Source organism: Haliotis asinina, chromosome 12, assembly GCF_037392515.1.
Source record: "Haliotis asinina isolate JCU_RB_2024 chromosome 12, JCU_Hal_asi_v2, whole genome shotgun sequence".
In the NCBI taxonomy this organism is placed as follows: domain Eukaryota; kingdom Metazoa; phylum Mollusca; class Gastropoda; order Lepetellida; family Haliotidae; genus Haliotis; species Haliotis asinina.
Window position 1 is genome coordinate 2,268,155 of NC_090291.1, and position 27,776 is coordinate 2,295,930.

Sequence of the window (27,776 nt, forward strand, 5' to 3'; positions counted from 1 at the left end):
TTTAGCGGGATTCGTTCACTGGTCCAAGAGCAGGATCGCTTGACAGAACCATGTAGTCAGTACATTATGAAAATATAGTCAGTGTTGTCATGAATGTCATGGCCTTGGATAGTGGGTAGTGGGTAGTCAATTGTTGGGTAGCAGATAGTGGGTAGTGGGTAGTCAATTGTTGGGTAGCAGATAGTGGGTAGTCAATTGTTGGGTAGCAGATAGTGGATAGTGGATAGTCACTTGACTTCTTGGGGAGTAGATAGTGGATAGTATGTGTATGTTATGTTTGGTTTGACTTTTTGTAGGGACATGGCGACCTCCCAGAAGTTGACAGAACACTTCCTGACATGCACCATATGTACAGAGGTATTTGACAAGCCCTGTACACTTGTGTGTAATCACACCTTCTGTCGGAAATGTGTCGTCAGTTACACCAAAACTAGACCAGAGGCCACCAGTGCCAAGTCTCTCCAGTGTCCATTCTGCAGGAAGATGACGAAAGTGTCTGACCCTGAGAGACCAGTGGAGGAGTGGGCGGATGACGTCAAGCCTATCTTTGTCATCCAGGGACTGTTGGACTCGTTTGGCCCCGGATCTAAAGGTGAGTGTTGTGGATTGTACTAATTAACATACGTGTGATTTGTAATCAGGTAACGGAATACTTGATTTCACATGATGGGAACATGTGTGGACCATCCAAATATATATACAACTGATGCAGACGTTGTTTGTAAGGAATGTGTGTACAGAATCAACACATGCAAATAATATGTGTTGCTCCGTCAAGAGACAGCATGTCAGAGGTGCCATAACTCAAGGTCTATCTCACAAACAACATTCATGACCCGTACAACAATATTCCAAATATATTTCCATCACATTCTAAGCTAAGACGTGTTCGATAGATTTTCTCTCCTGTGCGATTTATGATCTTGATGCGTCCCATCTAGAACTATAATACATTGAAATTTATATCACAACATGATTAAATGGTTGTTTTCAGATACAACTAACTGCAGCTATTGTAAGGAGGAAGGGGAAACAACTCCAGCTACATCTTGGTGTTATGTTTGTGACGACGCACTGTGTGAACGATGTACACGGATGCACCAACGAATCCCATCTGCTCGTCACCATGACGTAGCTGACCTTAATGGGGAGACAAGGGTAAAGGTCAAGAGAAACGTTATGTGTAACGTTCACAAAAATAAAAGGATCAAGTATATTTGCAAAGATTGTAAAACAGCTGTTTGTCAAACATGCTGCACAATCCATCACAGGAAATGTGACTTGGTTGTAGAAATTGAATCCGAGATTCCTGCAATGAAAATTGAGCTGAGAAAAAATAAAGAGCATTTGTTAAAGAAGCACAATGAGATGAAAACACACATTGGAAAACAAAACTCCAAAGTCCGCGAAGAACTGGCGCATTATTTACAAATAGAATCAAATATCAAGTCTGCAAGTCTCACAGCAATAGAGGTGATCAAAGCCAAGGAACGGAAACTTCTGTTTGAACTGGAAGAGATGTCAGAAAGACACTTTGGCCAACTGAAGGCAGACATAAAGTCAGGTGAGATATCAATACAGATGTACCAACAACAGGTTGAGTTTATAGACCAGGCTCTACAATCTGAGTGTGACATGGATGTGTATGAGATGTATCAGAGATGTGAGGCCGGTGATGTGGAGGCTGTCGGAGTCATAGACGTGAAGGAGAAGGGAGGAATAGACAAGATAACATTTAGACAGGAAACAGACAAGCTGAGTAGAGCACTCGACGATCTCCATCTTGGTGAAATACATGTCCAGTATGACGATGTACAGGACCTGAAGGCTGCTCCTGTGTTACAAGACACCATTAACGTGACAGTAGCAGGTGATAGAGATAAAGGAATTCCCTTTGACGTGATTGTGTTAGATGTGAATGGTACAGACACAGTGATGGTTACAGACTTCAACAACAAAAGTGCAAAGTCCTTCTACACCAGGAACAGTCAGGCAGGTCACAGCAAACTCAGTCTAGGAAGTAGACCATGGGGTATAACAAGACTGAAACACGACCAGGTGGCTGTCACTGTGCCGTACACCAGACAGATTGTAATAGTGGAAGTGAATCCTGACTTGGTGCTTCTGTCGACTATCACAACCAGCAAACAGTACTGGGGCATAACGTCTCTGACACCTTCTACACTAGCAGCAAGTTCCTCATCCCCTCCCTGTGTTGAAATCCTGGATATGTCGGGACACGTGCTTAAGTCAGTTTGCCAAAACCACGAAGGTGGAGGCATCTTAAGGTATCCCTACTTCCTCTGCACCACGAGGACAGGAAACATCCTAGTGTCTGACAATGGAACCAAGTGTGTCGTGTGTCTGACCCCCGAGGGACATGTGATATTTAACTACAGACCTACAGAAGACACAGCACTGAAGATTCCACGTGGTATTACAAGCACCAGTACAGGGGACATCCTGGTGTCTGATGGTGGGACCAAGTGTGTCGTGTGTCTGACTCCCGAGGGAGATGTGGTGTTCAACTACAGACCTACAGAAGACACAGCACTGAAGATTCCACGTGGTATTACAAGCACCAGTACAGGGGACATCCTGGTGACAGACAACTCACAACACAGAGTCATCCATCTGACAGAGTCAGGACAGTTTGTTAGAAACATACTGACATCACAGGATGGTGTCCAGTATCCATGGGGACTGCGTGTTGGTGGGCGTGGTCGACTGCACGTGTGTACATCAGGTGTAGTGAAGGTATTTACATGCTGTAAGAGAGTGATAGAGACATAGTTATATGTTGCTGGGCGGTGTCTGTGTGTAATGCACTCTGAGAAATCTGACATCACGTTTACTCTGGTGTTCATTGGCTGGAGACACAGACGTCTCCAACTTCATAATCAGACTGATTTTTCTCTCAGGTGAGAATATTCCAATATCTTTCAGCCAATGATAATTACTCTCTTTGTATTTTGACAATTACCAAACGATTAATGAATGTAGCTTGATCAAATTAGGAGCCGCCCGCCTTTGTAGATAATCCAAAATATGTGTCTCACTTTAGTGCGGAAAACTGTTTTTCCCTTACACTTAGGCGCAGCGATGTCTTAATCACCCAGAGTGTGTTAGATCAGTGTTGGACGAGGGATCGTATTTTATTGGGTAGGAAACAGTTAGGAAAGTACTACCCTTGTCGGTACAAAGCATTAAGTCTGTAGTTAGCAGTCATTGTGACAATTCTATACAGTAAACTACTATTTCAGGCATTAGATATATGAATTGCTCTGTCAACTTGTTGTGATGCAAAGAACATATAGTTCTGTCTTTGCTGTGGAGAGGGTGCATTTGACTGACTTGGCAACTGATTGACCGTAGGGAGATAAGTGATGATGAGATATTTATCAAGAGCCAAACAAATACATCTGACGAATGAATATTTTATCACACTGACTTTGTTGTGGTTTTAGGCTGTTTGTAGGCAAAATAACATCGGGGAACATCAGGAAGGGGCTTTGTTAGGTGTAGCAGCCCAGAATAACTCCTACCAGATTATACCCCAGGGACCAGGCCAAAGTATATCCCTCTTGCCGAGACAAAAAACCATAAAATATTATGTTGACTCCGTTCAATGGTCTTGGTGCCATTCAAAGGAATGTGTATGTACATTGCATTTACATCACTGCATAATACAATGGGATGGGGCACTTGCTGGTAGAACTGCCAGGTAATCAACAAGCGTGTGTTGTGAAGATGGGGTCATCTCAAAAGTCGTTATCTGGTTACCACTTGAGATGTTCAATGGGAGTCAGTGTTGCCACTTTCAGAAAACGTTGTTGTCCGAATCGGTATCGCTGTCGTCAGCGTCTACCCTGATGACGACTGGCTTGATGGTGACATGGTCCAGTCCACTTTATTCCCAATAATGTCTTTCTATTTCTTTATCAATTTTCTCAACGCACTTTTGTCATGTTCCCTGCTTGATTCTGTCTATTGACTGTTGAACAATAGTCTGTACATCTCGAAGTTTGAATATTACATTTAGCCTACCAGCATCCGATTTCATGATACCCAAATGAGCTCTATTGGGTTTAAATCGCAATGATACGGTGGCAATCGCAAAACTGAATGACCATGGTCTGTAAGGTACTCATCAACCTTAAAGACAGGTCTGCTTTTATTTGACTTTATGATGTCATACAGAACAGGTTTGGTTGCATTTTCTGGATACGATATTGCTTTTTGTTGCAATCATTCTATTATGTCCCCCTTCTTACTGTTAGATGTTGGGACCTTTGTATTGGGTACTTGAACGCCATGATATGGAGCGTTATTCATGACAGACTTTTGGGGGACAGTGCTGCTACCAATTGATTTTGTACCCTAAGAAAACCATCCCGTTCATTTCGGTATGATAGTCTTGGTTGTCTTTAGATTTTGCCTTGAAGACTAGGGAGCAGCCAGGTAGGAATCCCCGACTCTTGCAACCAGCATGGAGCACAATCAGTCGCTCTCCCTTGCCAAGTGGTAATTTTCTGGCACGGGATTCTGAAAAGGAGCTAGCGAACCTTTGTGTCCTTGTGGTATGGGAAGCATTTATCCATGTTTCGTCCAAATATACAGACTCGTAATCCTCTGTACGTTTCTTCCGAATTGTGCGTAAGTACTGGTTTCTTAGTCGAACAATATGAGACCTCTTGCACTGTGCACGTCTATTTTCTGAGCCTACCTTTTTGTAACGGAAAACAAATTTGTGAAGCAACATCCATAACTGATATTTTGAAATGACCCAAGAATGATTTGTCTCCATATGCTTTTTCAGAATACGCAGAGAGACAAAGGTATTTTGTTTATATAGATACTTAATGGCGTTTCTAACCAGCTGTTGTTGAAATGAATCGACTTTCTCACATCGTTTGAATCGGTACAGTTTTTCAACTTCCCTTCCTTCATCCCAACAGCACGTGCAATTCGTAAACGATACTTGGCCAAAGCATATCGAGGCCTACACCTTTCACCTTCGTTTTTAAACAAGTTAAATACTTTGCTAATAATTGACTTAGCGTCGTGTGATAATCTCATTGTTTCAGGTACTGCAATCACGAATGTCTGGTTTGCCGTGCAAATCACACGTGTCAATTTCACACGTGCACCTTGCCCACCTGGCTGTTCTACCACCAAAAGGCCCCCTCGTACAAAATAGCGAAAGGTGACAAGAAAATGATGATCGTTTGTTAAACAACTTTTTTATTTGGGAGTCCCAAATTATGACACACATCACCAGAGTTGGTATGTCAATTTCATGTGGCTGTTCAAAAATTGGTTTTGTTGCAATTATTAGATTTTGTGTTGGTGAGTAATTCATCGGTCTCAAATGGAATCAAAGGGACTGTAGTGTAGTAGAACCTGTATAGTATATCACCACTTGGACCGTTCCCATGTGTTGTAAATAGACAATACTAAACTATGTCCCGTGTATAGTATAGTATTTTCTGTATATGAGGGGCACATTGAAGATCGATGGACAGGAGGACGAGTATTGAGTCCAGTATTACTCGCTCTTCAATGTACTTTGCCGTGTGGCTCTAGAGGAGTAAACTCATTAGGACCACTGTGTGTATAAGCTAATCCATTTTTGCAGTTTCAAAAGGGGTATGTGTGGTTAGATATCACGAACAAAACTAGCGACATGTGCATACCAGCATTGGTGGTTGTCCTCCGAATCCGAAGATCCGTAACGTTTCTGCATCTCATCTGTGAACCCTAGGCTGGAGGTGCAGTGTCTGGAACTGTACGGGCCCTGGAAGTCCGTTGCTGTGCTTACTGCCCTGTGATTGAGATTGGCTTTGTACCGCTTCTTTGGTCGGCTTTGATTTCTCTTACCAGAAGCTCAACGTACAGCAAACGTCTCCGCAAGAGGTTCTCCTCCATGCGGATGACATGCCCCAACCATCGAAGTTGGGCCTTGATGAGCAAGGACTCAGTGCATGGGGAGTGAGCACGATCCAGGACTTAAAGATTGGTACCGAGGTCCTGCCAGCGTCTTCCGCGTATGGAACGGAGAGCTCACATGTGAAGTTCTCTAACTTCTTGATGTTTCTACGGTACAGTATCCAAGACTCACAACCATATAGGAGGGAGGGCAAGACCACTCCATTGTACAATGTCAGTTTTGATATCTTGATGATGAGTTGCATAAGTGACCTGTGCGTGAGGAGTTTATAGTGAGAAGATCGTTGCACAGGGATAGCCCCACTCTCTCAGCCTGAGAAGGCTTGATCCAGTGGCACGGGAAACCGTCACGACGGGAGACTGCCAGGCTCCAGTGGATGACCAGGACTTCAATTTTTGTCACGTCCCTGCTCAAGTGGCCGCCACAACACCGCTTTCACAACGGTTGGATTCACAGATGATTTTCCTCTCCTTCTGTCGGTGTCAGCCTTCACATGCAGTAGGGCTGACACGGCCCAAGCCAAGATCACCTGGGGTTTCAGACCCGTCGGCTACCCGGCCCGCCAAAACCGTTGTGACAGCGTCTAGGAGTCACAGGTGAGAGCTGGGTGATAGGTGAAGACCAATGGCAGACGAGCAGCCCCGAAAAGGACCCCCTGCTAAAGGTACTATCCCTCCCTGACACCCTACAACACCCAGTACCAGCATTATCTTTATGTGAATGATATAAACCATTGTTCAATATCATACAGTAATTGTTAGCATGCACAGAAGTATTTCTGACTCAAAACCTTTTTAAAACCCCTCAATATATGTGTGTGCCTACTTGATGGTCAACGCAGCACTCGGTTTTCCAGCCACATGTTGATGACGGTAGTCTGTATATAGTCAAATGTAGACCGGATAAACGAGTGATTGTTATTATGGCAGCATCCAAGCTGTCCGTGAACAACAACGTTTATTCTTGCCAGTGACAGAGCCTATTCTTAAATAGTCCCCAAGTACGACCCTTGATAACTGGAACCACATGGAGAAGGAAGCATACGGTTCATGACCCGTGTTAACCACATGCAAGTCTCGATCAGTCTGTACACAAGTATGTGAGTATTCCGACACATATTCCTCAGTCTTGAGGGTCAGCGTTCGAATGTCGTCTCCAGGAGCTCTGACGGACTCTGGTCGCCTTCTTTAATGTGCACGCATCACATTCTCATCGGTATACTTCAAATATTAAATGTTAGTGCCGAAAAATGTCAAGTTTTGACTCTAGAGGAACATGAGTGAGTGCGTGTCACCGCCGCTCTTAACAGTCTTCTGGCGGGGAATCACATAACCACATTATTTTACATGGATCGGAACCCGAGCTTAACGCTTCCTACTTTCCATATGGTAATGAGCGGGTGTCGCCATGTAACTGTCAGGTGATCTACACGCTAAACATAGTTCATAACTGCAAACATGTCGTGTTGTAAAGCTGAATTCATCACCAACTCGGGTTATTCCGGGACAAGCCGAACAGCCCCTCGTGCTTCTCTCATAGGATTTCACATTGGCGAAGGACAATCAGAACTACTTCAAACAGGAACGATAACTCCATCCCTGTTCTCATACGTTGTATTGGCTGTTTCTGTTTTTGCTATTTGGTTAACAGAATTAAACCTCTTAGATATACCCAAAAGAAGGAGAAAACATTTATTAAAGACATATTCTGACGTAATTATCACCACAGGTTCAACATAGGTTTCCATTTATATTTCTGAACAAGGGTTTAATAATTACAAATCTGATTTGTTTATTGAATGTACAAATAAAATTTATTCTTAAGAAAGGCAAGCTACATTAAATCCAAAAACAGAAACTCCAAAATTACTATAAAATACTTCTCAAAATGAACATTCGTGTAACCTTGCTGTCATACCCCAAGGGGAATGTTGATTTTATTTGCTGAAAAATATATAAATGACCCCCAAAAAGGTTTGTAAAAAAATATTCCCAGAGATGTGAAATATACACCCAGTGTTAAGGATTACAGTTGATTAGTTATACAGAGATAATGTTATTGATTTGAAACTCTAAGTGATTTATTATTACATTTCTTAAAACCGTTTTGACAACAATCATCACAAAAAGCCCATAAGATCATCAGAAAAAAACACTCCGGTGGACCAGCGAGAGCCGTTTTGACAATAAACACATGTGTGTGTATTTAAATCTCTCACCAAGAATCGCATAATTCCTATTAATAACTTCTCATTAGACAGCACAGTTCCGTTAGCTACGATACATACTCTTAATGATTTTTTTTAAACTATAGCACAATACTATGAACGATGTAAGTAGTTTAAGATTATTTTTATCACAGCAACGCATCCATAACGCGTGTTCTTACTGGTTTGGGGAAGAGAAGAGAGGTGCGCACCCCTGCAACAACCCCGCATCATACAATACAAATGGACCAATACAAACCGGTCTTCGAATGTTACCTCTCATTGTTGATAGGATCTGCATTAATCTGAAATTACGGTATGGTATAGGATATTTATATAGCGCACATATCCACGCACTCAACTCCCTGAGGAGTATACAACTATTGCTGCCACTTGGCACACCGAGTTTATTGAGGCTCTCTCATCATTATGTTTTACTTTACGGGATTCGTTCATTATTCCAAGAGTGAGATCACTTGAAAGAACCATGTAGGTTTAGACCTGTTAGTAAATCACAGCAAATATAGTCGTGTTGTTGTCGTGAATGCCATGGCTTTGATAGAGGGTAGTGCGTAGTGGGTAGTCAATTGTTGGGTGGCGGATAGTGGATAGTATGTGTATCTTATGCTTGGTTTGAGTTTTTGTAGGGACATTGCGACCTCCCAGAAGTTGACAGAACACTTCCTGACATGCACCACATGTACAGAGTTGTTTGACACGCCCTGTACACTTGTGTGTAATCACACCTTCTGTCGAAAATGTGTCGTCAGCTACACCAAAACCAGACCAGAAGCCATCAGTGCCAAGTCTCTCCTGTGTCCATTCTGCAGGAAGATGACGAAAGTCTCTGACCCTGAGAGACCCGTGGAGGAGTGGGCGGATGACGCCAAGCCTATCTTTGTCATCCAGGGACTGTTGGACTCGTTTGGCTCCGGATCCAAATGTGAGTGTTTATGGGTTGTACTAACATACGTGTGATTTCTAATTGTCCCTTGATTGTGCATAATAGGAACATGTGTGGGCCATCTGCAGATATATACAACTAATGCCGACGTTGTTTGTAAGGAATGTGGGTGCAGAATAAAAACATGCAGTGAACATCTGTTGCTTTGTCAAGAGACAGCATGTTAGAGGTGACATAAGTCAAGGTCTATCTCACAAACAACATTCATGACACTTACAACAACGGACGGGAATATTCCAAAATTATTTACGTGACGTTTCAAGCTGAGACGTGTCCGATAGATTTTCTCACCTGAGCGAGGTAGGATCATGAGGCGTCAAGTCTAGCCCTATGCAACATGACTGAATGGTTGTTTTCAACAGTTATTGTAAGGAGGAAGGGGACACAACTCCAGCTACATCTTGGTGTTCTGTTTGTGACGACGCACTCTGTGAACGATGTACACGAATGCACGAAAGAATTCTCTCTTGCCAACACCATGACCTAGCTGACCTTAGTGGGGAGACAAAGGTTAAGGTCAAGGGAAAGGTCATGTGTAACCTTCACAAAGATGAAAGGATCACATATATTTCCAAAGATTGTAAAAGAACTGTTTGTCAAACATGCTGCACAATCCATCACAGGAAATGTGACTTGGTTGAGTCCGAGATTCCAGCGATGAAAACCGGGCTGAGACGGATTAAAGAGACTTTGTTAACGAAACAGAATAAGATGAAAACACACGTTGGAAAACAAAACTCCAAAGTCGATGAAGAACTAGCGCATTATTTACAAAAAGAATCAAACATCAAGTCTGCAAATCTCACAGCAATAGAGGTGATCAAAGCCAAGGAACGGAAACTTCTATTTGAACTGAAAGAGATGTCAGAAAGACACACTGGCCAACTGAAGGCAGACATAAAGTCAGGTGAGATATCAATACAGGTGTACCAAGAACAGGTTAAGCTAACAGACCAGGCTCTACAATCTGAGTGTGACATGGATGTGAATGAGATGTATAAGAGATGTGAGGCCTGTCGAAGCCGTAGACGCTAATGAGAAGGGAAGAATAGACAAGATAACATTCAGACAGGACGTAGACAAGGTGTGTAGAGCACTGGAAGATATCAGTCTGGGTGACATACACGTCCAGTATGACGATGTGCTGGTCCTGAAGGCTGCTCCTGTGTTACAAGACACCATTGTGTTACTGTTACTGTGTTACAAGACAGTAGCAGATAGAATCCCCTTTGACGTGACTGTTTTAGAGGCGAATGGTTCAGAGACAGTGGTAGTTACAGTCTCCGACAATGAATGTGTAATGTCCTTCTACACCAGGAACAGTCAGGCAGGTCACAGCAAGCTCAATCTGAAAGGTAGATCCTATGGTATAACGAGGCTGGCACACAACCAGGTGGCTGTCACTGTGCCGGATACCAGAGAGGTTGTAAGAGCTGAAGTGATCCCTGACCTGGTGCTGCTGTCGATCATCACAACTAGCAAGAAGTACTGGAGTATAACGTCTCTGACACCTTCAACACTAGCAGCAAGTTCCTCATCCTCTCCCTGTGTTGAAATCCTGGATATGTCGGGACCCGAGTTGAAGTCATTTTGTCCAGGCCACGAAAGTGGAGACATTTTAGAGTATCCCTACTTCCTCTGTACCACAAGGACAGGAAATATCTTGGTTTCTGACGGTGGAAGCAAGTGTGTCGTGTGTCTGACCCCCGAGGGAGATGTGGTGTTCAACTACAAACCTAAAGGAGACTGAAGGTTCCACTTCTGGTATTCACGGGGACTGTGCGTTGGTGGTCGTAGTCGTATGTACGTGTGTACATCACATTTAGTGAAGGTATTTACATGGTGTAAGAGAATGGACGTGTCCCTTTCAAGGAAATATATTTACACGGAGGGATATGATGTAATGTACTTCAGGAACACTGCACTTTTAAATTATGTTTAAATTATCGGTTTGGACAACAACCAAACAAGTCAGTGGATGAAGTCATTGTTTAGCAGCCATTGTGGCCATACGATCACTAATACACATGCATCTAACCATGATTTCACACATGCACATTATTTGTTTTGTCAGCATTGTGACATGTTGTGATGTACAGAACATAGTGCTCTGTCATTGCAGTGGAGAGGTACACCGGATTGACGTGACAGCCAGGTGGTCAAAGGGAGAAATGAAGCGAACGAATGAACGTTTCACCACAGTTTTTGTTCCTTGTGTGTGTTGTAAACAGATAGATGCTATACAGGTCGAATATTGATGCACGGAGCGTTAATGAACTTATATCCAACAGAATAGAAACAGGAAAATACAGCAGCACAAAGATAATCTTATCACACAGGTTTGGGTGCTTGCATCATTTGTTTTGTAAGAAGCCAACATATGTTGGATCTCATGTTTACAATGTTTCAGTTAGTGTAGTGATGTGTGTTCAGATTCATGCCGGGAAGTCCATATTTTTCATTCTGTTGTTTTTTATTACATGCCACTTTTTCCTTTTAGATAAATTGTCTTGAACCATTGAACATACTGCTACGGTTAATAATTTGCCGTAACATAAGGTATAAGAAATCCCCTCAGAACCAGCAAAATATAACACTGACAAGTCTAAAACATTCAATACTATGTATTGACCAAAGTGCAAGATACAAAGATCCTCAAAAGAGGTTTCTAGTGTAATGCAACTGAGTGAAACCCACAGTAATGGGTCACAAATATATTATCAACCCACCAAAGTCTTGTGGGAAACAGTTGTACTAAATCTTTCACAACGAGAGATATTGGATGTAGGTCAGGCTTGACGAAGAGGAAGAGAAATGTAGATAGGCCGAGCGATGACACCTCTCCAGTATTACTCTGAGTATAAGCCCGTGGGTGTGTCGTCAACACAATACCTAGCCTTATCTATACACAGTCACGGATTCTTGAGCATTCCAGCGAAGCATCGAAGCTTCAAAACACATACTCATATGCAGAAGAGCGCTTAAGGGGAGATAATTCTAAAGCGAAACGTTAAAAGGCGTGCCGCTAAAATACTATTACCGTGATCCGAAATGTAACCCATAATAGCTATCACTCAAAACAGTCAAAAAAACCTGTGACTCAACAATAACTTGCAATGAGCTAAATGGCACTAGTTGCCATGAGGTTTTTTTGGAATGTGGAGAAACACAAACATTTTGGAATGAACTTGAAGTGTGGATGAATAACTTTATTGAGAATACAAGTAAAATAGCAAAATATCTTCTGTGGTTTGGAACATTATACACTGATAGATTACTAAACCCTATTATCTCAACTGACAAAAATATACCCGTTTATGTGGGATTAACCATCAAAGAAGTTCATGTTTGTCTTGAGAGAAAGTTTCAAAGTGGAAAAGATCATTGCAATTAAAAATAATATATAGTCGTGACACAAAATGAAGCTTTACATTCCCAACATAACACTGAAAATAGACTCTATAATCAGTATTTTATTTTGATGTCAAAATGCGAATTTGTGTAACTGCGAACTCAATCATACAAACTAAAAACTGTGAACCGATGTTTAATGATATACATCACAGGTAGGCTTGAGAACAATATAACACTGGGGAAAAACTCTCAGTCAAATTGGTCGTAAGTTGGTAAGTCTGCGTGCTTTAATAAACTGGTCGTTGTGGACTCGACGCTGGGTGACTTCACGTGCATAAGCCATTGTGGTAAAAGCGTTGTTAAGGACATTATTGCTTTTCCAGATATCTTCAGTGAAGGTCAACATTTCACCATCTTCTCTCGATCAGATTGCGATCTTCTACCGCTAACTTGTCAGTTTCCTTTACGTGACCAGTCCGTGCAGCACGCTCAGAATTGTGATTCCTCAAACAACCGAGATGACCGCTGTCCTCCCATTACTCAGACAGGCAGTTCGCAGACGCTTTAGAAAAACATTTACGGTTCAGTGAACAGATAAACTACTACTTGTTACCTACATATTATAATGAAAGAGTCCAAATAATAACACAAAAAACAACTGAAGCAATATTATTTACTTTGAAAGATGGTCGAAAAAACATTAATTTGAATTGCGATTGATGCAATATAGAATTTCATAAACATCTGGGTTTAACATCGTCAAAGAGACATCTAAAATTACTTGAGCACTACACAAACAACACCGGTTTTTCTTCAGGATTTATTCCCACTAGACGGCTGGACAAGTTTCGAGTTCAGAAACGCCAATAATGTTAGCCAACCATGTACAAGACTTAAGGTCATGATTTATTCCATCAGCAGTTAAAATGTGGAATAATATTCCCTTAGCTGTTAGAAGTTGCTCTATTGCATTATTTAAATCTTACATCCACGTGAGAAAAAACAGTGAACGTAAGTATTATTTATATGGACAAAGGAAACAAGATTAAGATCTATGATGAGTACACTTAATTGAGATTCATTTTAAATGAATGTGAAAAATGCCACATTATGTCAATGTGTTCGTGGATGTGAGAATGTTTTGAATGGGCGAGGCCTTTTGAAAGTTTGAAGCATGTTTCAATACAAAAATATATAAAATCACCAATCAAACTTTTGAGCGGCAAATAATCGATAGTAATTGACAATAAAAACATTTTTGAGATGAGAAGATGTTACTTCTCAGTAACGCACCTGTTTCAGGGTCACCCTACTCTACTCACTAAGACAGTGGACTGTTCCATTATACCAGCAGGTGTTACTCGAATTCACCTTTTACGTTCAGTGTCTGTCAGTTGACTGTCTGTCAAGATAGAGGTTATTGAATCTTTACAGGTGATGCAGACTTGACGATATTCTTGAAGATAATTTAAGGGCACAAAATAGATTCACTTCTGTTACGAGGGATAAGAAGCGAGCTTACCAAGATAAAATGTATATAGCTTTGAGAGATATATATTTAATTTCTATAATGGTAATGCGTTTTGGAAAAATATTAAAAAGTCTTTCATGCACAGTTGCAGTTACCCCCAATATTTCATTACATGAGTGACATAACTATTTTGGCAGTATGTATATGACCACTGGTAGATCACCAGTTAGCGATGGTATGACGAGTGGTGATGAGTCTAGGTTTCGTGATAGTAAAGCCATTGTTATTCTTGACTCTCCAATCTCGGCCGATGAAATCATGGTGGGAACAGATGCACTCATATATTCTAAATTTGCGGAGGATGATAAGCTTATTGCTGAATTCGTTAAGTACTCTTCGTATGTTATTCCATATCTTACTATTTTAGTCAACATTCTTTATATAGGTACTTTCAACCTCAGTGGTCTGTAGGTATAAATGTTCCTGTTCATACAAAGGGAGATTACATTTGTCAGCGTCTTCAGTTAACTATATGTGTCAGTTAGTAATAATAACAATAATAAAACTACTTATATGACGCCTCATCCACATCACCAAGGGACATGCTCTAAGCACGTAACATACACAAAGGTTCTATATACAGGAAATTTGGCTTTCAAAGGTATCTCTTGAAGAGATGAGTTTTGAGCTTGGAATTAAGACTGGGAGTGATGGAAAGGTTTTAAGATCAGATGGTAGAGAGTTCCAAAGAATGGCAGCCGCATGGGAAAGTGAATTTGCGCCAAAGGTTTTGAGTTTTGTACACAGGGAGAACAAGCAAGAGTTTATCACTGGAGCGGAGAGATTTTTCCGTTTCGTACAGTGTTATCAAGTCCTGGGGGTAAGCTGGGCCGATGGTATTAATAGTCTGATAAACAAGGGAAAACAGTTTAAATTCAATCCTCTCGCGGATCCGTAGCCAGTGAAGAGAACTGAGAGCTGGCGTAATATGTGAGCGTAGCGTTGTTCTTGTGACGATGAGGACAGCCTGGGTCTGTATTCTTTGGAGGCGCTATAATTGTTATCAATGATACCATTTTTTTCAAAAGCGTTTGATTTTGGTGAACAGGGCAAGATTGTGGTCTGTATTAAATGAGAAGGGCGTGTTGTTTGTCTTCTCCGATTCTACGGCCATTAAAAGCGTAATAATATTTTGGAAAAGCATTGTACTGAGTATGATATTTCCGTTAAATTAGATAAATCCATGTTGTCCATTTCTAAAATGGAGGTAAGCTTTCTTAAGTGTTTGGATTTTTTCTTTCTTTCTTTTTTTTTTCTTTTGAATGGTATGAGTATAGATTGTGTCCCATGGTATAAATATCTGAGAGTTCTTTATTTCTCAAGGCTTGTCCTGGCATAAACATTTTAATAGTTCCATTCTACAATCTAAGATAGTAGATAGTATTATTTACCATTATTGGGTCATTATCAAAGGTGAGACCTATTCGTGGTGATATCTCATTCATGATTTTTTATTCAGAAGTGTTACCAGCTCTACCCATTCGGGTTGACGTCTTAGGTGTTGGATTGTGATATATGTTTACAAATCGGGAAAGTTCAAAGTTTGGCTTGTAAACATTTACTTAGTGTCAAAACATCTGCCCTTAATCACATCGTTCGGGGTGAGTGTGACAGATATCCTGATTATGTTTACGCTTACAAACGTTGCATTAAGTATTGGCATAAACAGTTACTGTTCTCCTCTACCGAGAAAGTTTTATATCTTATTATTGTTAGATGCTAACCATGGTAAAACAAATCAGTGCATTACAATATGCGATGTGGATATGGTGTGGGGATATGGGAAAGAATGTATATTAGTAGCTTAAGTTTCTTCCGAATCCCAAGCTGGGTTTCGTGAAAAGTATTCGACTGTATTCGACAAACACTATCTACCTCAAGATCGAAAGGTCGTTTCTACTGCAACTTTATAGACGTGAAAAAAACTTTCGATTTTGTTCCAAGAAATACACTTCTGTATCTGTCAAAAGGGTGCCATGGGAAAGTATACAATAATATGTAGGTCTCTGTAAAATCATGTGTAAAATTAGTAATGACAAGATACCATTATTTACAACAAACACAGGCGTTAGACAGGGATTTATTCTGAGTCCCTTGTTATTTATTTTCTTCATCAATGAACTTGTGAGTGGAATGTATTCTACTTGTAACGATGGTATAATATTATCAACAGCTACTGAAGATCTGTGACTTCTTTTCTTTGCAGACGACGTTGTGACCTTTTCGTATACTATGAGAGGTTTTCGACGACAATTTGATTGTGTATCCACCTTGTATGTCACAATCGGGACTTGAAGTGAAAACAAACATAATGGTGTTTAGAAATGCTGGCATAACTAAATCATGGACATTTCAAGATAAACCTGTGAAGTGTACAACATATTATAAATATCTTGGACTTCTATTTTCATCATCAGTGGAATGGGAAAAGAACTGCCCGAGTCTCTCCTCCTAAAGCTGGAAAAGTTGGAATTCCCATCTGCAGTCTCTTCATGCAATATTCTTCAATATCATTCGAGTCTGCCTCTCACATATTTGACGGCAAAATTAAATTAAAACTGATCTGTGCGTCTGAGGTATGGGAAATCAAATTAAAAGAAGGTATGGATACAAGCTATGGCAATTCTGGGAGAATCTGGACGATACCCATTATACATATGGACACAAGTAAAAGCTGTCAAATACTGGGTCAGACTACATCGAATGAACGAATGCAGATATCCTCACCAATCCTATTTAATGCTGAAAAACGTAGATGACAATGGAAAGGTAAATTGGGCACCGGAAATAAGTCTGCTATTTTCTTGTGGATTCTCACCTGTATGGTTCTCCAAAGTCTTGGAAATGAGAATGGTTTATTTATCGACTGAAACAGCGATTAATTGATATATATGCTCAAGCATGGCGTGGTGGATTCTCAAGCTCAACAAATCTAGAGCATTTCAAGACTTTGGATACATCATCTGTACAGCCAGAATGCTATATAAAATACGTTGAAGATAAGAACCTCCAACGAGTACTATGTAAATTAAGATTATCTCAACTTGATTTTAAAGTAAATATTGCAAGGAAGAGTGAACATGTTGAAAATGCTGATATCATTTGTACAAATCGTTATGATTAGAGCAACCGGTGAATTTCATGTCTTGTTCGCTTGCTCAAAGTATTCCAGTTCACAACTGAAGTTGCTATATCCGTATCAAGTTAAACATATGTATACAATGATAAACTTGTCAAATTACGAAAAGGTAAACACCCGTGAACCCGTTGCAGTATTCCTGAAACATGATTTTCTTTTAAGATCACCCACACAGACACACAGACACACACACACACACAGATATATATATATATATATATGTATATATATATATATATATGTATATATATATATATATATGTGTGTGTGTGTGTGTCTGTGTGTCTGTGTGTCTGTGTGTATATGCTTCAGATAATTGTACTCTAGGCCCTATGACCATTCTACTGAACAAATCGCTGTCACCAAATTCTTAAACTGCTTCATATTGTCTTGTTAATGTAATCTTTCTTTGGAACCATGTTAATGTTATTAACATTAGTAAACTTTCGCATTGCTCTTACACAGTTTCGTTGTGGTCCCCATCAGTTAAATGTTGAAACACGTAGATAAGCAAATAACCTAGACATCACAGGCTATACGACATGTGTGATGATGATCTTGAACACGAGTATCATTTCCTTTTAGTCTATACTGCAAACAGTTCTTTGCGCACCAAATGCATTCCTGACAAATTTTATACATGCCCTTCTTTGCAGAACATGTCCAGTTTGTTTGCATGCAAATTTAAATCTCAAGGAGTGTATTTAGGACATTATGGGTTTTTAAAATACCCCAGAGAGGTATATACTGGCCCAAAATCTCAATCAGGAACGGGACAATATTCCTCAACGTCAAATGTAACTCCTAATACAATCAATGAGGAAGAGGGTGAGAAATGTCTGAACAGTTGGCTGACGTCACACCAGACACTGTGCTTTGTTACTGATACGTGGTAGGACAAATGACGCAATTCAGCTGTTGGGCTCTTGTGATAAAACTGCAAATGTACCCTCGTTTTGAGTTTATATTTGACACTAAGTTAAACTGACTTGTCAATACGTTTCCACGGTATGGTCAATATTTTTTATAAAAATTGCTGTGATAAAAATGGGGGTTGTTGCGATGCTTTCCTCCCTATATATGAAAAGACGTAAAAGTATAGGTGTACTGTTAAACAAGGCCAGCATAATATATATATAATCATTGTAACTATTTGGTGAAGGTACGTGTTGAATACCCTTATTAGATGAGATGAATTCGAGAAAGGCTGAGGGAAGTTTTACCCTTCATTTCATGAACATCTTCCTTCAAAGACAGTTCGGGGGATCTGGGTTTCTATCATTTTCAAACGTCATATTTCTTTAAAAAGATGCTTGTTACAACAACAGATAAAGATAAGAAACATTACAGTGCATGGTGTAGACAGTGATTTTCCTGTTTATACTGCACTGAGATACATATACAGTCAGCCCTTAATTATGTTATCATTTCCTGTCATTTATGAAGTATATAACACTTCTGACAAGGCATTTTTTGCCACCATGAAGAACAAGTCACCTGCAGCCCCTAGTCGCTGTGATTGTCCCGTCATCCAAGATTCATTCCAGGAGATATCAGCTCAGTTACCTTGTTGACTGCACATGGCCTCTACCTGTCCTAACCGGTTATAATGCCACGCTGGATATAATGCCATATTTCTTCTGGACATACGGTGACATTATAACCAGTGTATACTGTATTTGCAAAGAAGTAGATTAATTGCTGAGTGGGTCAGTCTGTAGCTCATCAGTATGACTGGATGGACACTGTGAATTGGCGTTATGTATAGTTTCTCGAGGCATTTCTATGCGTGTTGGTGCATACAACCATTTCAACGTTACCGTTTGTTAACCTTCACCGAACTAATACCAATTATTGATATAAGGTTCAGGTTGATTAAGGAAAGGCATTGCATGTGATACGTACAGTAAAACACTGCGATACGCCATCACGTCCGACATCCAATGCCAACCAGCAATTGCATGCTGGTCGTGTATTGTTTAACGCACACAGTGAGTGAGATAACAATGTCATGTTATCAGCTTACTTATTCGAATCAGCAGAACTCGTATCACCCGTCCCAGTCTCAAAAACCAAATCAGTTTTCTTGACCTCATCTAAGCGTAGAGGACGCACAGGGCATGATACGCGTTTTCCCGTTGATAACGAAGTCCAAATTCCACAAAAAGTATATCTCACCCCACACTCGCCCCTTGTTACGCCTGCTGGCTGCCTCAGGTAGGTCCGAGTTGTCTGTTGCTGAGTATTTGTGAAATTGTGTACTGTTATGTATTGGGAAGAAACTTGACTCCTATCTCTTGTCAGGTTCACATAGAATGATATCAAACTGAATTCACCAGTTTATAATACCTATATATTTGTATCGTTGTTCAACGTCAGTATCAACGTCAGGTAAAAGGGGGAATTTACAAGATGACCAGTAAAAAACAACAGACGGTCACTTCCCTTCATCGTATATCCAGCTTCTAAAATACAGGATGTTTTTGTATAACGTCAAATAAGTGATGGAATGGATGGCCTATGTTTTACTAATGACCAGAAAGACAGACCGACACTCTCACGCACACATCGTATACACACAATACAGACGGCCCAGTTCAAACACATATATCAATGTTATCTGTTATTGAGTATAACATCTACATATATCTGATATTATCTTTCTGTTCGTTCATCATTTCAAGCACAGGATTAACTTGGCATGCCTTTCTGAAGTTTTAGGCCTGTCCGTAAATCAGAACTACAAATATGGTCGGTGTCCTGACGGTAGTTTCTGTAGTGGATACTATGTTTAATGCCGTGCCTGCTGTATCTTGGTAGGAGAGATGGCGACCTCCCAGAAGTTGACAGGACTCTCCATGTCATGCACCGTGTTTGACAAGCCCTGTACACTTGTGTGTAATCACACCTTCCGTCTCACTAACTGCTGAGTGAGTCAATCTGTAGCTCATCAGCGTCACGGACAATTACAAGTGGCTTCATCAGGTATTTTCTTTGCATGTGGTAGCTATAGCAGGCAGCCGTCACCGTATGAAACTGTAAACTTCCTACGTTCGCTGCAACTGAAACATTACTGTTTATTATCGCAGTGAGGCATGATCCCGCTCATAGTTTGAAGTGGTAAGATCAGAGGGTCAGTCTTGTATGATGACGGTATGATGCTCCCACCATCGACGCAACTGGCAACTTAAAGTGTAACACATTTACAAATTGTGTCAGGTATTACAGTACATCCTGTTATTGTCATGACAATAGAAATCTGAATAAAAAGTCAGAGAAGAAAACATTGTCAAGCGTAGATAGCCAAGACGCTAGCTATAGGCATGGTGATTTATGTCAGAATCAACAATATTAACGCTACGACAACTGCAAATACATGCTGGTGTATGTTACATAACGTCACTCTAAGCGAGATAACAATCCATGATGCAATTTCATCTTATCAGCTTAGTCGACTACAGACTGCTGGTGATATATTGTACCCTCGAAATGACTGGGGACCGGGTTGCATGTAAAACTAGGACTGCACCTGGTGCAGCAGGTAATCAACAACAATCCACCCTGTTGATACACTTGTTCCCGTCTGTAGACAGGACAGAACGGATAATGCATGTTTTTGTAACTATTGAAAAGTCACTTGTATGTTTATTGTTTCCCGACTATTGTTCCATATGGAACTTGTTTGACAGTGGGTTGACAAGGCTGCGTCTGTGTGAATCCGTATTATTCCACATTCGAAACTGCAGAACTCGTATCAACCGTACTTGGATTTACGGAACCTGACATACAAAACTTGTTTTTTGTTTTGTTTTGTTTTGTTTGTTTGTATGTATGTATGTATGTGTGTGTGTGTGTGTGTGTGTGTGCGCGCGTGCGTGCGTGTGTGTGTGTGTGTTTGTGTGTGTGTGTGTGTGGATGGATGGGTGGATATGAGATAGAGAAAACATACTTATCATAGTAACACAGATAACATAGACGAAATTATCCAAACCTTGTTTGTTCGAACATGTTTTCTTTACGAAACTGTATATACACAATGCACAATGCACGTTGATAACGAAGTCCAAATTCCACAAAGTTATATCACATCCGTCCCTCGTTACGCAAGCTCACTGCCTCAGGTAGGTCCGTGTTGTCTGTGTCTGAGTATTTGTGAACTTTTCCTCTACTACGTACTGGGAATAAACAACTCAACAGGTATTCCTGGACAGATTGAAATGAAATGACAATGAATGGGGTTCATTTTGAGTAACCACATCAATGTAAAAATCTACATTCAACATTTCTTCTTATCAGCATCTGGACTTCCACACTGAGGCCTATCCCGATCTATGTTGATGTCTGTACACATTGTGTGTGTATGTACAATTATTAGTGACTGTCGTCCATATCTGCAACAACACAAAATACTAGAAATGTACTCACGGACAAAGACACTTTCTCCTCGTTCCGTATTATCTCACTAAAAACATCAACCAGAAATCGAAGTTTGCAAGCTGCAACTTGTGAAATAATGACATATGCAAACGTTGGTTTTTTAATAGGACTGATAACTTACGGAACAGGTTATTCTCGACACCGGGTCAGACTAGAGAATTCACTACCAGTGGACCCATTCGAGAAACACAGCAAATCGTGAACAGAAGTCTCTAATAGCGAGTGTGGCCATCTCTGGCTAGAATACTGATGACGTCACTTGTGATACGCCGCAATTCTTCGACAAGGGCTTGAATCATTTTCTGTACTGCAAATGGTGGATTCTGTCTGCATAAAATAACTGGCCCACAGGCCATTGTACCGATCTGACTTTCTTGACTTGAATGACATTCTGGAAAACTTGAGCGACGATATCTGTCTGTCGGCAGCGTTCCTTGGTACGGTCGGTGGACCCTGACACCATAGGTCGTTGGTGTCTCCTAGACACTGTCCTTCGAGTCACTGGGTAAACGACTGCTGATGACGTTACCGCCAGAAAGCAGATTGTAAGGTGTAATGTCCTCAAGCAGCGGTCTTTCTGCGCAGTTGTCACCCGAGGTATGCCTGTCTGGGGCCTGTCTGAGATCTGACCAGTTTGTTGATAACGCAGACAAAGGTTCCTGATGGCCACTACAGAGCAACGGAAGATCCTTGCAAAGTGACCCGTTGTGGCGCCTAGTTAAAGGTTTTCTGCTGAAGTACAATCGGCTCTTTACCGAGAAGTGGTTTTATGCCATGAGCGTGCTTTTTACCCTTAGTTGAAAAACACGACGTGCATTGTACTGATTACGATGCAAAGTTATCAAGAGGTGCGTTTGAGCGCTGCTGTTGGTCAGAATCGAACTCTCTTTTGCTGGCCATAACTACATGTATCCACATGAGCATCAGTTTTCCACATGATCAGATTATTCGGCATCTCTGTCCACACATGTGTGCAGCAGAACCCGAGCTTTCGATTTGGTCATGTAACTCTGTCAGGTCATCGACGCTGCACACGGGTCATAGTTGCAGACATTTCTTGTTGTAGAGCTGGTGACGACGAGCTGACAAGCACTATTGACAAACTGCTCACAGACAGGCCTCTGGTCCCTGGCGCTTCTTGAAACCAGAACATACCCAATCTGTTATATATACAATTACAGCCTCATACAAAAGCAGATTGATTGTCAGTGTCACCTTCTGATTCCAAAGATGAAGCTCAGACGTCAACTGGGAATTCGTCAAATTTGCTGTAATAAACAGTAGTATTCCAATATTAACTAAGTTCAGAAATCAGTACAAACGTATCACAACGACGATACAAAGGGAGGATATAAATAGAGTCTGAGTATGATTGTATGAACATAATACAATCGTATAATACAAGTACCCATAAACATTATGTTGTAGCGCAGCCGTTGCAGTATCAACGTCAGGTAAAAGAGAAGGTTTACGTGTTGGACAGAACAAAGAAACACACCGTCACACCTTCGTTCTATATCCAGCGTCTAACTTTTCTCAAACACAGGAGTGTTTGTGTGAATGCGAAATAAGTCATAGAACGGCTATTCTGTGTTATTGATGACAAGAAACATAGAGAGACCCCCCACATGAACACATAATATACACACAATACAGACGAACCAATTAAAACCCCGTCAGTATCTCATTGATTATAGGATCCACATACATCTGAAAGTAGTGATTCATTCGATCATTATTTCAAGGGCCGGATTAACTTGTCATAGTTTTTGGTACTTTTAGACCCGTCAGTGAATCAGGACTACAAACATGGTCGGTGCTGGTATCATGAATATCATGGCTTGAAAAGTCGATAGTGGACAGCATGTTCGTGTTTGCCTGTTTTCTGTTCTTTTTCCTTGTAGTAGTGATGACGACCTCCCAGAAGTTGACAGAACACTTCCTTACATGCACCATATGTACAGAGGTATTTGACAAGCCCTGTACACTTGTGTGTAATCACACCTTCTGTCGGAAATGCGTCGTAAGCTACACCAAAACCAGACCAGAAGCCATCAGTGCCAAGTCTCTCCTGTGTCCATTCTGCAGCAAGACGACGAAAGTGTCTGATCCTGAGAGACCCGTGGAGGAGTGGGCGGATGACGTCAAGCCTATCTTTGTCATCCAGGGACTGTTGGACTCGTTTGGTCCCGGATCTGAAGGTGAATGTTTGTGGGTCGTACTAATATATGTGTTGTGTGTAATCAGGTGACAAAATACTTGATTGTCTTACACACCAGTGGGTGGGAAACTCAAGTTAGAAAACTAGTATAACACATAGGTGTGAGATCGATTTCTAATCCTGTGATTGGCTACTCCAAGATGAAGACCTAAGGTCAAATATTTTCGCGATTGCAACATAAACAGGTCTTTATGCAAAGTAACACATGCAGAATATATATAACACGAATCTAGTTACTCTTTGACCCGTGAAGTTCCCAGGGTACAATGGGCCCTTAGCAACCCATGCTTGCTATAAAAGGCGACTATGCATGTCGTAAGAGGCGACTAACGGGATCGGGTGGTCAAGCTCGCTGACTTGGATACCACATGTCATCGGTTCCAAGATCGATGCTCATGCAGTTATCACTGGATTGTCTGGTCCAGGCTCGATTATTTACAGTCCGCCGCCATATAGCTGGGATATTGCTGAGTGAACCGCCATATAGATGGAATATTGCTGAGCGAAGCGCCATATAGTGGAATTTTGCGTAAAACTAAACTCACTCTAATTCCTTTTATTTATATTTTTTACTCTAGTCATGAATTCTAAGTGGCGCGAACAATCAGTGATACCTGTGTAAACAATTATGTGAAAATCGCTGCTAGAGGTAAAGCCCATGATTCCCTTCATATAATGTGCAACACTGGTATTTTTACTGAAGAGATACGACAGTGTCATATGTATCGTCTTGCATAAACAAGATCTGAAAAGATTCACGTCCCGCTCCGAGCTACTATGTGATTCCAATATGCATTTATGACAATCAAAACCAAAACACACTCGTTGAAAGAATGTACGACATGGAACGTTTGCAAGGATTCATGAGTGCAAATGGCGGTACACGTCCTTTCTAGTCAATACAGGATGTAATCAACACCGTAACATTCCAAGTGGCAGTGTCTGGCTTGGGAAAAAGAGAAGGCTGCACTTCGGTGAAGAAGAGCAGTCCCCCATTAATGGTTAACGTAAATTCAGCAATGTCACATTCAAGCACACCGCGCGGGTTGCACCTAATTACACTCCGCACAGTATTTTTTGCTCCGGTACATGGCATAACACTGAATGTGAACTAGTACACAATTACAGATCTCCAATCTGCACAGAAATCTTCCCTTGAAGAAACGGTAACGATGACGTCACACGCTCAAATGAGCTATGCTTTCAAAAATTAAAATCATCCACACTAACATGGTAACACCATCGTCTTAGAGTGTTTAATTGATTTTCTGTGATCTTATCTAGTTGCATCATCATTTTTGTCTTGATGACGCGACAATGTGGAAGAAAAGTTTTGGTGGAGGATCACCTTTGAGATGAGTAGTGATTAGGAAGCCAAGTGACGTCACTGATTCATAACTATGCTCTGTATTCTTGCGCAGCTACGATGAGAAATATGACATTTGAATCTATTCCACCATAGAATGGTGCGATCTTGTGATGTATAAGAAACAGATCGTGTCTGTCAGATACCATTTATCTCACAATGACTTGTTTAAAACAAACGCATTTAACTCGCTTTCGCTTGTTAAATACGTTTTGAAATAAGTCATTGTAAGACAAATGGTATCTGAGAGACACTCGTCTAGTAATCTCTATGTACATGATGGGAACATGTGAGGACCTTTCAAGATATTTAGCATTGTGTGGCTCCTATAAAACCGTTGTTGATGTTGTTTGTACAAAAGAACATGTACACTGGACATGTTTCGCTGTCAAGAGACAGGATGTCAGAGGAGCCACGACCCAAGGTCTATCGCACAAACTATATTTATGGTCCGTGCAACAACCGATGAGACTTCCAAATTTATATATATTAACGTTTCAAACTGAGACGTGTTCCGGTGTTTCAGATACATTTTCTAACCTGGGTGAAGTAGGAATATGATGTGTTACATCTAAACCTTATAATACAAGGTGATGTCACGACATTAATATCACAACATGAATGAATGGTTGTTTCAGATACAGCTCATTGTAGTTATTGTAAAGAGGAAGGGGAGACAAACCCAGCTACAACTTGGTGTTTTATTTGTGACGATGCACTATGTGAACGATGTACACGGATGCACAAGCGAATCCCGTCTACCCGACATCATGACGTAGTTGACTTCTCTGAAGAGACAAAGATCAAGGTCCAGAGACAGGTCATGTGTAAAGTTCACAAGGACGAGAATCTTAAATTTCTGTGCAAAGATTGTAAAACAGCTGTTTGTCAAACATGCTGCACCATCCATCACAGGAAATGTGACTTGGTCGTTGAAATTGAGTCAGAAATTCCTGCAATGAAAAGTGAACTCAGAAGGAACAAAGAGAATTCGTTAAAGAAACACCATCACATGAAAACACATGTTGCAAAATTAAAATCAAGGGTCAAGGAAGAAATGTCAGTTTATTCACAAATACAATCAAACATCAAGTCGGCAAGTCTCACAGCAACAGAGGTGATCAAAGTCAAGGAACTGAAACTTCTGTCTGAACTGAAAGAGATGTCTGACAGCCACATTGGCCAACTGAAGGCAGACATAAAGTCAGGTGAGATGTCAGTACAGATGTACCAACAACAAGCTGAGGTGATAGACCAGGCTCTACAATCTGAGTGTGACATGGACGTGTATGAGATGTATCAGGGATGTGAGGCCGGTGATGTGGAGGCTGTCGGAGTCGTAGACGTGAAGGAGAATGGAAGAATAGACAGGATAACATTTCGACAGGACACGGACAAGCTGAATAGAGCACTCGACGATCTCCAGCTAGGTGAGATACATGTCCAGTTTGACGATGTGCTGGACCTGGAGGCTGGTCCTGTATCACAGGACACCAATGACGTGCTTGGCTTGAAGGCTACTCCAGTCTTACAGGACACTATTACCGTGACAGTGGCAGGTGATAGAGTTTTAGGACACCCCGTTGACGTGACTATGTTAGATGTGAATGGTACAGACACTGTGGTAGTTACAGACTCCAACAACAAAAGTGCAAAGTCCTTCTACACCAGGAACAGTCTGCCAGGTCACAGCAAGCTCAGCCTGGGAAGTAGACCATGGGGTATAACAAGGCTGAAACACAACCACGTGGCTGTCACTGTTCCGTATTCAAGACATATTGTAATAGTTGAAGTGAATCCTGACCTGGTGCTGCTGTCGACAATCACAACCAGGAAACAGTACTGCGGTATAACGTCTCTGACAGCATCAGCATCAGCACTAGCAGCAAGTTCCCAGTTGCCTGTCAGTGTTGATATCCTGGATATGTGGGGACACGTGTTGAAGTCAGTTTGTCCTGACAACGGAGGCGGAGACATTTTGAAGTATCCCTACTTCCTGTGTACCACGAGGACAGGAAACATCCTAGTGTCTGACGGTGGAACCAACTGTGTCGTGTGTCTGACCCCCGAGGGACATGTGATATTTAACTACAGACCTACAGAAGACACACCACTGATGGATCCACGTGGTATTACAAGTACCAGTACAGGGGACATCCTGGTGACAGACAACTCACTGCACAGAGTCATCCATCTGACAGAGTCAGGACACTTTGTGAGAAACATGCTGACATCACAGGATGGTGTCCAGTTTCAAATGGGACTGTGTGTTGGTGGGCGTGGTTGTATGTATGTGTGTACACGATTTGAAGTGAAGGTATTTACATACTTAGATTAAATATAGTTTACCTGGGGGATATGATGTGATGCACCATAGGAACATTGCACTCTGAAAATACACTTCTTCTTGAGTTTACTCTTATTGTTTGAACATATTACCGACTATTGTGTGAATTGTATTTGTCACAGTGTGGCTGACGTGATGTTATATATTAACTGACTCACACACTCAATGTTTTTAACAACTATGACAAATCATCGATGACTTGAGATTTGAATGTGACGAATGTTACGATTAATAAATTGACGTGACAAAACGTATAAGAAA

At 41.1% G+C, this 27,776-nt stretch overlaps 1 protein-coding gene and 1 pseudogene across 1 annotated transcript; both read left to right on the forward strand.

Moving 5' to 3' along the window:
* The first annotated feature begins 291 nt into the window (after window positions 1–291).
* Window positions 292–27,776, forward strand: LOC137257651 (uncharacterized). Its single transcript, XM_067794993.1, has 4 exons — window positions 292–592; window positions 995–2,713; window positions 23,486–23,782; window positions 25,807–27,776. The coding sequence occupies exons 1-4, from the start codon at window positions 301–303 to the stop codon at window positions 27,504–27,506; spliced, it is 4,008 nt and encodes a 1,335-aa protein (XP_067651094.1). The 5' UTR covers window positions 292–300; the 3' UTR covers window positions 27,507–27,776.
* On the forward strand, window positions 9,466–10,887 carry LOC137257751 (protein wech-like; annotated as a pseudogene).